Here is a 12,033-nt window from a genome sequence, read left to right on the forward strand (position 1 = left end):
CCCAAACGAGCCCGAAGACTAAAATCCAGAGACTGCCATGTCCTCAGCCCCATCTGCACCATCTGCCCCAGCCCCAAAGCAGTTGGATTTGGTGGGAGGCACAAAGCGAACGCTCGGTTCGCCCCATTCCTGGGGCTGTTTTATCCCCTCCGCAGTCGCTCCTTGTAAAAAAGGAACGCTTCCAGACTTGCCGTGCAAGGATGCTGTTTGCACCAGCGTGTCTTTTAATGATGCTGCTTGTGTCTTATATGTATGGCAATCACTGTCATCATTACTTCATAAAATAATTAGAGGAAAAACCCATGCAGCCCTCAAGCCAGTCCCTGCAAAGCTCCCACCTCCCCAGCAGCTCCCTATCTGTCCACTCCTTCTGCTTAATATTGCTGGCTGCCCACATCAGATAAGGCCCTAGAAGGAAATGAACAGGCTCCTTTAAAATGGGAAGCACTTGGGGATTAAATTAAATCCCAGCGCTAATTGAATCAGAGACTCTGCTGCTCTTCAGTGGCACGAAGGATGTGAGCAGGAGCCTCTCCAGTGAGCAAGGTTTCCATCTGGGGTTGAAAGAGTCACCAGGGCTGTGAAATCCCATGCTCACAGAAAGGACAGGGCTGAGCTCTGGGAACGTGTCCTGGTCGTGGGGGAACAACAGGGGAGGACGTGGCATGGACATCAGCACGGCTGGAGGCACCAGGGACTTTGACAGCAAGAAGCCAAGAGCCACCTCGCTGGGCAAAGCTGATTTGGGCCAGCAAGGACAGGGCTGTGGTCAGGTGGCCTTTCCAGCATCATGGTGGCCAAGGGGCTGCTGGAGGAGGCAGCAGCTGGAGGCAGTGCCGACGCCGGCTCAGCAGGGAGGGGAAGGGGACATCTGTTCTTCCACTGCAAGGACTCAGTCGAAGCACCCCATGGCCTCACTGCAGCACGGGTCCCTCTTCCTTGGCCAGCAGCAGTAATCTGGGAGTCAGAGGTCAACATCTAGATGATCCTCAACATCTGGATGTCACTGCTCTAAACATCTGGGTGTCCCTATCCTCAATGTGCAGGTTTCCCTGTTCTCAGCATTTTCATAGAATCATAGTATAGTTTGGGTTGAAGGGACCTTCCCAGCTCCCCCAGTGCCCCCCCTGCCATGAGCAGGGACATCTTCACCAGCTCAGGTTGCTCAGAGCCCCGTCCAGCCTGGCCTGGGATGTCTCCAGGGATGGTTCATCCACCACCTCTCTGGCCAACCTGGGCCAGGCTCTCACCACCCTCAGGGACAACAATTTCTTCCTCATGTCCAGCCTGAATCTCCCTCCTTTAATTTAAACCATCACCCCTTGGCCTGTCATAACACATCTTCCCATCCTCAACACCTGGGTCTCCCCATCCTCAACATGTTGCTCTCCCCATTCTCAACATCTAGGATTCCTTGTCCTGAGCTGGGATGGCCCAGGGGCTTCACTCCATCCTCCCTGGACAATCTCACACTCCACAGCTCAGTTTCTGTCTCTAAGTGGCCAAGGCAGCACGTCCCAAGAAGGGGAAGAGAAAGCAGAAGAGCGAGCTGCCTCCAAGCCCCAGGACGGTTCCCAGGGGCCATTTCAGGGACAGAGGATCATTGATCTGAGACCAGACCAACAACAATAAAGTCCCTAATATCGATTTCCCCATTGAACAAGCTTCAACACACACCCAAAAAAGCAAAACATTGCCCTGTCTGCTTCAGCATCCCCAGTCTCCACAGCTGCATCCCTCTGCCTGGACTCCTGCCGCCTTCGGGCATCAAATGTTTTCTTGAAACCGGGATGGGGAGAAGCACCGCAAACCCTCTGCTCTTTGGTCTACAATTTGATCAGTTTTTTTCTGGTTGCTACGCCAGCAAAGCAAATTTCAAGGAACCTTTGTGGGTTTGTCAGTGTGGCCTCGACTTCTCTGGCATTTCTATAAATAACGTGCCCTTTCTGGCGGCCACGGTCGGGACTTCCAGCTGGGAAAACACCGGCCACAGACAGCCCAGCTGTGAGCCAAAGCCAGCACTGGCCTTCCCCGGTGCTGCCAGCAGCGCTGTGACATGTGGCATCTCCTGCGATCCCCAGCTCTGGCAGGTCAGGCATTTTTTTGAGGCTTCCAGCTTCTTATAATATTTCAAAACCTCTGCTGACAGTCATGGAACCGCTGTGGCTCGAGGAAAGCCCGGACACAAGAAAATGGGATTCAGGCTTTTCAGACTCCTGACATGCGGCGATACTGGGGAAGAAGAGGTTAAACACACCCAGAACTGCAGCACCTGCTCCCAGGTGGCTCCTCGGCCAAAATCTGGGATTGGGAGAAGCAGGGAACTCCCTGTAGGTAACAGACTGTTGGACGTGGAGCTGAGCAGAAGGACGCGCTGCTCCAACCGTGCTCTCGCCACAGGAGATGTTGATGGACCTCCTGAGGTCCCACGGGAGGAGCTGATGGACCTCCCAAGGTGTTGCTGGAGGAGCTGATGGACCTCCCAGGGTCCCACTGGAGCAGCTGCTCTCACAGGTTGTCCCCAGGCCATAGCAGCACCATCCTTCATTGGTTCCATGGAGGAACCTCTCTGGCTCCTGCTGCCCTTAAATTCACCTTTGCTCAAAGGTGCCTCATCTGTCCCCAAAGGCATTTAACTCCATGAGAATGAGACCAAGTCCCTCTCCAGGGAGATTCTGGGGAGGATGCGGCTGGTTTCACTGCTGGCAGCGTGGGGAGATGGGGAGATGGGATGCGGGGAAATCGGTGCCTACATCAACAAGGGAAACATCAACACTTCTAAAGCAGGTTTTTCCTAAGGTGGAAAAAAACCTAAAATTTTGGTTCATAACATAGGACAAACTGTGCCCAGATCCATCAGATAGAAACTTCCAACTGGCTTGTGAAATGCTACCAAAACCATTCATGATAAGCGCCCTGAGATTTAAAAAGTGACTGCTAAGAACCAAGTAAGCACACGGCTACAGGAAAGCGGCATCTAATACACAGCACAGGGCTGAGAGGAAGAAAACGAAGCCAGAATGCAAAGCAGAACTACCAGAACTTGTGGAAATGTTCATGGGAGTCATTTTGAAAGCGCACAGGAGGAGCATCCCCGGGCGGCTCCGCTCTCGCCCTCCTCAGCCGCGGTGCCTCTGCGGGACGGGACGGCCGGAGCCAAGGGATCACCATGCAGCAGCGTTTTCTACCCGTTCCCTGCTTCATTACCGCATCAATGAATAATTGATACAGACCAATTACTGTAACAGTGAAAGCAAGCGCAGATGTAGAAACCCCAACAGCAGGATTGCACGGTGCGGCGTGGCAGGGCAGTCAGGGTGGATTTACACCTCCATGAGACACCTGTGGGGGTGTGAATGCTCATATCACCCAAAAAACCCTGGGCTTGGAACATCTCGGAGCCCTGGAAGGAGAAATCCTTCCCTGTGGGAGGGAATGACCCTGTGCCAGCAGCCTGTGTGATCCCATCACCCCGTTACAGTCACCCCCAGTTGATCGTTCCGCAAACGGGGCCAGATGGGGCATCACCAGCCCCGGCGCTGCAGCAGCCGCATCCGTGTCTCTCCCGGAGCTGCTCCAGCCCGAAACACAGCGGTGAACAGGGGCCAATGCCGAATCGAGGCAACAACCTTGTCTGCAGCACAGGGTGTGCAGGAGGAAGCCCGGTCTGCAGGCGCAGCGTGCACCCCACGGTTTGGGTGCAGCTGCTGAAGGTGTCAGCAAACAACCAGGGACAAAACCTCCCCATGCTATGTACTTAAAATCATGGAATCATTTTGGCTGGAAAAGACCTTTAAGATCATCAAGTCCAACTGTTAACCCAACGTTGTCCCTAAACCACATCCCTAAGAACCTCATCTACGCCGAGCAGCTGAGTTCACACAGACTCGCTGCCACCGCAACACCCATCTGCCAGCCCTGAACTGCAGCCGCTCTGGCAGTTCCAGCTCAAACTTCCCCCATCCCCTCCCCGGTGCCCTCCGTCCCCACCCTGCACACACAGCTCTGATTTCAGTGGCAATAGCTGAATTTGCTGGTTCTTCCCTGGGGCCAGTAAACGGAAAGTTTCCCAAAGGCTGTAAAAGCAGAAAGCCCGCGCAGTCAGCACGCTGCAATGCGGCTCCCGCAGCAAGAGCCAGCACAGCCACCCACAGCCCAGATTTGCAAGGGAACCTCAAAAAGTCCCTGTCACCGCAAACACCACTTTGCTCCCCCCAATACTGTTCATACCAACCCTTCCAACCCAGCCTGGCAGTGAACGAAGCCACAGGTTCCCCAGGGGGCAGCAAGGACCAGCCCGGCACGGGTAGTGGAGCAGATATCTGTGACCTAAAAGGGATCTAAACGTGCTCCCAATGGTGCTGTGTCCTCCACCTGTGGCCAGATCCTGCCCAGTGACAGGTAGAGCCCCGGGCTGCAATCTTGGAAAGCAAAACCTACCAAATCTGGGCTCCCAGTTCCATCCCAGTTGCATGAGCCCAGCGAGCAGCATCTCCCCGAGCGGCCCCGGCCCCAGCGTGTGCCTGCAGCCACGGCTCCGCAGCCGCGAGTGCAGCGCTGGCTCTGCCGCTGCCGTTATTAATGTCTGTGTCAAGTGGCAGCCGAAGCCGCCCCAGCCTCTCCCAGCCACCGCTCCCTCGTGCCCCTCGTGCTATTTACGGCTCTGCCAGCAATCCCTGGAGGCACCATTACCTGCTGGTAACAGTCCATGGCCGCTCTGCCTTGAGGAAGAGCTATGATGTACCACCCTGGAACCTGCCGTGTTGGCTTTTACAGCTCCCCTTCTCCTGCCCTGTCCTGCCCCCAAGTGACACTAAGCACAGACTGATTCCGGCGCTTCCTGCTAAAGAAACTCTGCTGCAGGTTCGTGGTTGGGTTTTTTCCCCAAACTGTTTTCTATGGAAAAGGGACAGCTCTAAGTGGGAGATGCTCTGCAGCGTGATGCTCGCTCTTACCAGCCCTTCTGGGGATTCACAAGAAACAGACCTGCAAGGGTTTAAAAATGCCTCTGGCCATGGTGAAAGTGCCAGCGGCTGCTTGCACCCCCACTACACCACCTGCTTGGGGGGGATGCAGTAGGATCACCGGTGCTGCTGGACACAGCTGGTGAACATCGCACGGTGCCAGAGAACAGGAGCGGGTGTCTGCCCGAGGGGACAGGTCTGCTTTGCTAATGGCTTTGGAGTCCAGCTGAGCAAGCGAACAAACAAAGCCGGAGCTGCGGCTCTCAGCTGCCCACCCGCTCCGTCCCTCCCCGCTCACTGCCGGCACAACATCCCTTGGGAGCCCTGAGCCAGCGGCACCAGGGCCGAGCCAGCAGCTGTTTGGGGCCGGCAGCCCCAGGCACCGCCGTGCCAGAGAGCCGGCAGGGCTGGGAACGCAGCGAGAGGGAGCCAAGGGAGATGTTGAAAATCCTCGTACCCCAGCCCAGCACCCCATCCAGCCCCATGCAACCAACCAGGCTAATCCACCCCCCTGCCAGGCTTTGTGCTGTGTCTGGAACCCAAGTGATGTGCACAAAGGGAGTGATGGGGTAGAAGATCAGCCCAGGACACTCAGCACCCAGCCAGGCTCACCTGCAGGGAATGGACGGGCTGCTGCGTAACAGGCTCCTTAAATTCATAAAGGGACATTTCAGACATGCTGTGGAGCCTCACAAGGAGCTGTAAAATCCCCACACATAACCTTGGGTGACCTCAGCGCATGTGGGGCCTGTTACTGTGAAAGTGGACTACAACCCCAGTAAGAACATGGCTCAGAATGGATCAGTCCAGAGCAGCTCAAACTGCATCTCGTTTTATGTTTGCAGCCTTCTTCACACCTACCGCTGTCTCTGCAGCACCTGTCCCCATTGAATTCAAGTCAACACATTCTCCTTCTCTTGGTCTGTCAGGTGCCGAGGGTGAGATCCATGTGCCACCACACATCAAGGTCACCGATGTGGACTCAAGGGTCCCATTCACTCTGATGGGACACAGATCTCTGGCAGGGACAGTTTTCTCCAGATACTTCAGTGGATGGAGCTGAACTGGGGCCTCTCTCACACAGGGACAGTGTCTCCAGTGCCACAGCCACCAAATTCATGGCATTACCAAAGCTGCCTTCGGCCATCCTCAGTAATGAGTTTTTCCAGCCCAAGGCAAGAGCCGGGCTCTGCTCACCGGTGTGGAATAACACTCTTATTTGCTTTACTTTTGTAACCTGGCTCATCAGTACTGCCAGCTGACGCTTTAACCCTTATTGGGGCGGAATAAACCTCAAGGTTTTCTCTCCATTTCGATCACCCTGAAAGCACAAGGGAGGTGCTGGGGGTGTGTGGCCGGGGTCAGGCTGGTCCTCGGATGCTTTAGTGACATGCTCAGCCCTGCCCAGCCTCCCACACTGGCACCGTGGAAGAATCACAGAATCCCAGCCTGGTTGGGTTGCAGGGACCTCTGCAGATCCCCATCCCAACCCCTGCTCACCAGGGTCACAGAGCAGATCACACAGGTGGGTCCAGGCGGGTTTGAATGGCTCAGAGAAGGAGACTCCACACCCGCTCTGGGCAGCCTGGGCCAGGCTCTGGCACCTCCCAGCAGAGAAGTTTCTGCTCATGTTCAGATGGAGCCTCCTGTGTTTCAGTCTGTGCCCGTTGCCCCTCACCCTGGCGCTGGGCACCACTGAACAGAGTCTGCTCCATCCTCTGACACCCACCTTGACATATTGATCAGCATTGATCAGATCCCCTAAGATATGAACCCCCTAAGAAAAGCAAGTTCTGATGCACCCATGGCCATGTCCTGCCTGGTCTGTGCCCCGGCAGGAGGTGACAGAGCTGGCACAGACAGGGCAGCAGGTTCCCAGCAGAAAATGGAAGGACTTTGAGCCAAAAAGAAAGCAACCAGGTGCAAATTTCTCCCCTCCTTCCCCATCAAACAGCCGATCGCCCTCTGACTACACTCCCGCTGTGCAAAGCAGCCCCTGAACGCTGGATCAGAGAGTGAGAGGTTCACCCCACTTGTCCCCAACTTGTCACAGTCACCACACTTCCAGTGGCCCCTTGGCGGACAGGGCCACCATCCAACCGGGACATGATCCTGAGCAAAGTGAAAGGTGCTGCTGAAGGCAGTGAGATGTGGGGGAGCAGGAGGTGCCCAGGGACAGGAACAGAGATATTGGGGAACAGGTGGACACAGCAGGGGGTACCTGGGGCACACCAGGTTGCTCAGGGTGATGAAGAGGAGGCAGAACACGGCACAGGAGAGTGGTTGTCCCCATTCGCCTCCCCCCACGCTGCAGGTGCCTGGGGGAGCGCGGCCACCTCGTCCTCCAAACCCCCGCGCCACCGCTCCGGCCCTGGTTTCAATCATCCCTCGATTACACCGTGTTTGCTTTTGTCGACAGCACATTTACTTGCACTTGTCAAGCACGCTGTAAATAGTGAGAAAAACAGCCCTGCCCTTCCTGAGCAGGGGAATGGGCAGGAAGGGGCCGGCCGGGCCCCCCCAGCAGCTCATTCCCAGCACCGGAGCCAGCGCTGCCGGGAAGGGCTGGGGCAGGATCGGCCCACGCTCGCACTGTCAGCAGCCACGGGAGCGACACCAGCTTTGGAAAGTGCTGAGGATCCACCACCTCCCTTGGGAAACAAGAGGAGCGCCCGTCCTGGACTCCCACGGCCCAAAGTCCGCGCCACAAAGTGTCCATCGTTCTTTAGCTTAAAGATAGTCTACATCTTTCAGACACAGCCAGCCATCATCCCCGCAGTGATCTCAGGTCACGGAGGCAGGAGAGCAATCAGCCGTTCTGAGTGTGGAAGACACAAAGAAACAAGCAGTGAGAATCAGACGGTGGTGGCAGGTTCGTTACAATCAGGGTGTCGTGCTGCTAATTTCTGCCGGGCAGCCGAACCAGCTGGGGCAGCTCCAGCCCCTGGAGTCGCGTCCTTCCCTGCTCTGCATTTGCCGTCTCTTCAATCCTGCTAATGCAATTCATCGCGGAGCCGGGCTGGAAACAGGACCAGTGCAGGGATGCAAGGTTAAAAAAAGCACCGTGCTCTGCGCAAATGGTCATTATTTGCCCAAGGAGGCAGCCTCGCTAACTCGATTAATTCATAAAGCTGCTCTCGCTATAATCACATTGCTGCCCCTGCGGTTCCTCAGCAGCCCAGCCCACCTCCAGGCTCCACACCTCATTTGGGGACGTTTGTCACCACGCTGGGTCACCCTCGGGATGTGTTTCACAGATCATTGCTCAGGGAGCAGCTTCCTAAGGCAGATCCAGACCCAAGGACGAGAGTGGGGACGGGCAGGATGGGTTTGTCACTTCGTGAAGTTCAGGCAAGTCTTATAGTGGCAGCAGGGAAGCCACCAGAGCCCCACTGCCATTGTGTTTGTGGGACAACCGAGCTGCAGAGCTGGACCACGGTGATCCCAGAGCTCCTCCTGCTATGACCCTGGCAGGAAAATCCCACTGGGAGCACATCTGGACCATCACAGCCGTATCCCTCAGGACTTTCTCCTCCTGCGCCCCTGAAGTTGATGCTACATGCACCATATGCTCGTGTCTCCCAGAAACCAGCAGCATTGCTCTAACACCACCTGCTCTGAAGCAGCAGCTGTGTCACCGTCCTCCCAGGAGCTGCTGCCGGTGGCAGCGACCGCTCTGCAGAGCCACGTCCCCGAGCGCTGCCCTACCCGGGCACGGCCCAGGGGGAGCGGAAAGCAAGAGGTGCCATCCCAAAGCCACAAATTCGTCTGATTTCCCAACAGCTCCAACAAATTGGCATCACGCAAGCTCCAGAGCGGCCAGTCCAGCCCCTCCTCTCCAGACGTGACCGTCCCGCTGGGGATCCTCTGCCCCACCACAGGCCACTTGTTCTGGGAAGGACTCGGGGAAGGCATTAACAGCAGCGTTAGCACATGGAAGGCAGAGCCGTTCCCAGCTGGCAGAAGGAGCTGCTCTCTGCTCAGACATTGTCCCTTTTCCAGCTCCAGCGCACAGCTGGCACACGGCACATCTGTGCCTGGCACCGCGGCTGCACCGGCCCTTTGCTCCCGTCGCACGGCAAAGCCCGCAGACCCCCGGCTGGGCGCCCGTCGCAGGACGATGAGCTGTCTTGCCAAGTTGGAGCAGTTCTGAAGGCTTTGCAAAACAAATTCCTGTTTGGAGCAGAAATCGGCCATGCCGAGACTGGTATTTTGAGCTTAATTTGTCTGTTTGCAGAGCACAGACACTGTTCTGTTTCCTCAAATAGCCCCAGTATCAAATGACTTGCAAGCAACAAGCGAAGCAAATGGATCGCTTCTCCCTTACAAAAAGCCACTGATTTTCCCAGCTCCTGCTGCACCGGCATCCCCAGGGATGTCTGCCCCGACACACCAGCTGCGGCGCAGACTGGTCCCAGCAGCCCCGGGGCAACCGCCCATCCTGCCCCCAGCATCCTCGCCTTTAAAACTGCATCCTGGGCAGTTTATTCCTTGGTGGGATGGGAAATGGTGCTATAAACTCAATTAAGTGCCTGGTGGTTGCTTTAATGCTCTTTTTGCCCCCCTCTCAGTCCCATATCCCACCAGTGGGATCTCTGCCAGCTTGGGCAAGCCGAGACAAAACCCACTTGTCAGAGCCTTGGAGGGCCCACGCTGGCTCTGCTGCACCCAAGGAGCACCCCCTTGATAGTGAGGCACAGAAAAGCCTTCGAAAGGTCTGTGCTGGCTTCTAGAGTATTTTTTTCACCTGTCCAGTGGCCAGGTACCTGCAACAGCACAGGGAGCAGACACTCTTCAGGGCTTTGCTTTGAGCCACAGGGTTTGTAAGTCAGCAAAGAGACAAAACCCCACACCCTGCCGTGAACAATGAGTCTGGGGTGGGGAGGGCAAACAGCAACATCCCCCGAAAACCCAAACCAGAGCATCTGGCATAATGGGGAGCTGCCAAGATCCCTCCTTTAAGGCTTTAGATGAACATGACCCTGCAAAGCTTTGTCCCAAAGGATGTCCCCACCAAGAGCAGAGCCCCACCAAACCCCATGGCACGTCCCCCCATGCTGAGCCACCCAGGACCCCCTGCCCGGGCACTGTGTCCTGCCAGCAAGATGCATCACAGGAAAACAGGAGACGTGGCAGAGTCTTGTCCCCTCATTGAATGCGCTGCCCTGGGCTATTTGCATTTCCAGAGGTTGGGTTGGTTCTCAGGCTTTGTATCTTGTTGCTATTTTAGTTTGTCTGAAACGTGCAGCAAAAGGAATCTGGAGGCTCTGTCTCCTGCGGAGATGTTTGCGCTGACCCAGTTTGGGACGTGCAGAGCAAAAGCCACATCGCAGCGCAGCCGCCTGCTCCTGCCCACGCGTACGGTGACCGTCACCTGCATCCAGCCAGACCCGACCGCACCGAGGCCAAGCCCCACGGCGACCGGGGCAGGAGCAGCTCAACCACCACGCACCAGCCGAGGGCACGTATCTGGGTGGTTTTACCCCTGGGGCCCCCATGTGCCTCACTTAAAGCTCCTTCCACACTCAGCACAGTGGGACCGATGGTCCAAACCCAACCACTGGGGGACAGGATGACTCCAGCACACATTCCACCGTCCCAAACAGCTCCGTGGTGGCAGCCCCAGCCCCGAAGCCAGGCAGACAGGAGGTATGAACCACATCCACGCAGGGTAGATGCACCCAACAGCGCTCCAAACCCACTCCATGCGCACATTTCTCCTGCCAGTGCTGCTGAAACCGCTCTGGGCCAGGCTGAAGCTCTTCAGCGTGGGACAAGTGCTGGTGCTGCCTCACTAGGTACAAAAACCAGCACTCATGTGATGACCTTACTGTGCTTCACAGGCCACGTGTGGGGTCCAGATCAAACACCTGAGCCCATCTGAGCGCACAGAAGGGGCAAATCTTTGCACCACTGCTCCCATGACCTTGGCCTTTCACTCATGACCTAGAGATCATGGTCTGAACCTCTCGCCCTGCATCCCATCCTGCCCCAGAGCCGCGCTCTCGGGAGGGCTGTGCACTGGGCTGGTGGCCTCAGCTGTCCAAATACAGATGCTGGGAGGCGTCAGAAGCGGCTCTCTGGAGCCTGCCTGGGCTCCAGGATGCAAATGCAATAACTGCTTCCCCGAGCAGGGCGGGAGGCTGCAGACACAGCAGCGCCCAAATACAAACTCGCTCATCACCCGGCAAAAAAAACAGCCTCTAGAGCAGCTCACACAGCAGAAGCATCACCGGAGCAAAGCCCTCGCTGCAAGCAGAGCCTTGCAGGACTCTGAGCGGGGTTTCTGAGCTCCCACACGTCCCTTACCTTGTTCTCTGTAGGAGCCGGTGCCGGATGTTGCTGCTTGGTGATGTTCTCAGCTAGACACCAGCAGATCCTCTTCTTCTGCTCCTGGGAGTAAGCCTCCAAACTTAATAAGCACTCCGACTTCTGACGTAAAGGAAACACAGGCAGAGAGAAGGTCATTAGCTGTGTGTCGCAGGCCCCGGCTTTGTTTGCAAACTACTTGCTTCCAACACGCTGTATCAGATGAATGTCAGTAGGACGGGAGAGCTCGCACCGCTGTCCTGCGCTCCGGGCATGAGAAAGCAAAATAGATGGGAAATCAGCTACAGAGTGGCAGAGCAGCTGAGTTTTGGTTTAACAAGCAGTGAGGCGCAGGCAGAGCACCAGCAGTTCTGCACCCTCTGCCACCACAGTGGAAACGGAAACGTGTCTATTAAGCTAATTTAGAGGATGGAAATTGCTCTTTGCTGTATGCAAACAGTAACGAGGCGCCGGAGCATGAACCGATGCAAACAAGCGCCTTTGGGCTGGGGGGGTGGGACAAGGCAGAGCTCAGGAGAAGCCCCAGCCCGGCCTTGGCTCTGCTGCTCCTCGCTCAGAGCATGCGGGGCTGTTCTGAGGGCGATGCTCCAGCTCTGGTCACACATGGCGAGCAATGCGCGGCGAGGAAGGAATTCCGAGAAACGATGGGAATTCACCCACACGTCCCTGCACACACCCTTGTGACATGGACCTGCTCCTCTTGGACAGGTTTTCTTCGGGCCAAATCCCCTTAATTTAA

At 56.4% G+C, this 12,033-nt stretch overlaps 1 protein-coding gene across 17 annotated transcripts in view; it reads right to left on the reverse strand.

The window, feature by feature from the left end:
• Positions 1–12,033, reverse strand: part of RGS3 (regulator of G protein signaling 3) — an 86,189-nt gene that overhangs the window by 13,226 nt on the left and 60,930 nt on the right. For 16 of the 17 annotated variants that reach the window (XM_071817290.1, XM_071817292.1, XM_071817291.1 and 13 more), the window contains one exon: positions 11,274–11,396. In XM_071817290.1, the coding sequence (XP_071673391.1) occupies positions 11,274–11,396 (123 nt within the window). Of the gene's footprint in view, positions 1–4,440; positions 4,553–11,273; positions 11,397–12,033 lie in introns of those variants that run through there. The other variant, XM_065853771.2, reaches the window with a different exon arrangement.

Source organism: Patagioenas fasciata, chromosome 20 (assembly GCF_037038585.1).
Source record: "Patagioenas fasciata isolate bPatFas1 chromosome 20, bPatFas1.hap1, whole genome shotgun sequence".
In the NCBI taxonomy this organism is placed as follows: domain Eukaryota; kingdom Metazoa; phylum Chordata; class Aves; order Columbiformes; family Columbidae; genus Patagioenas; species Patagioenas fasciata.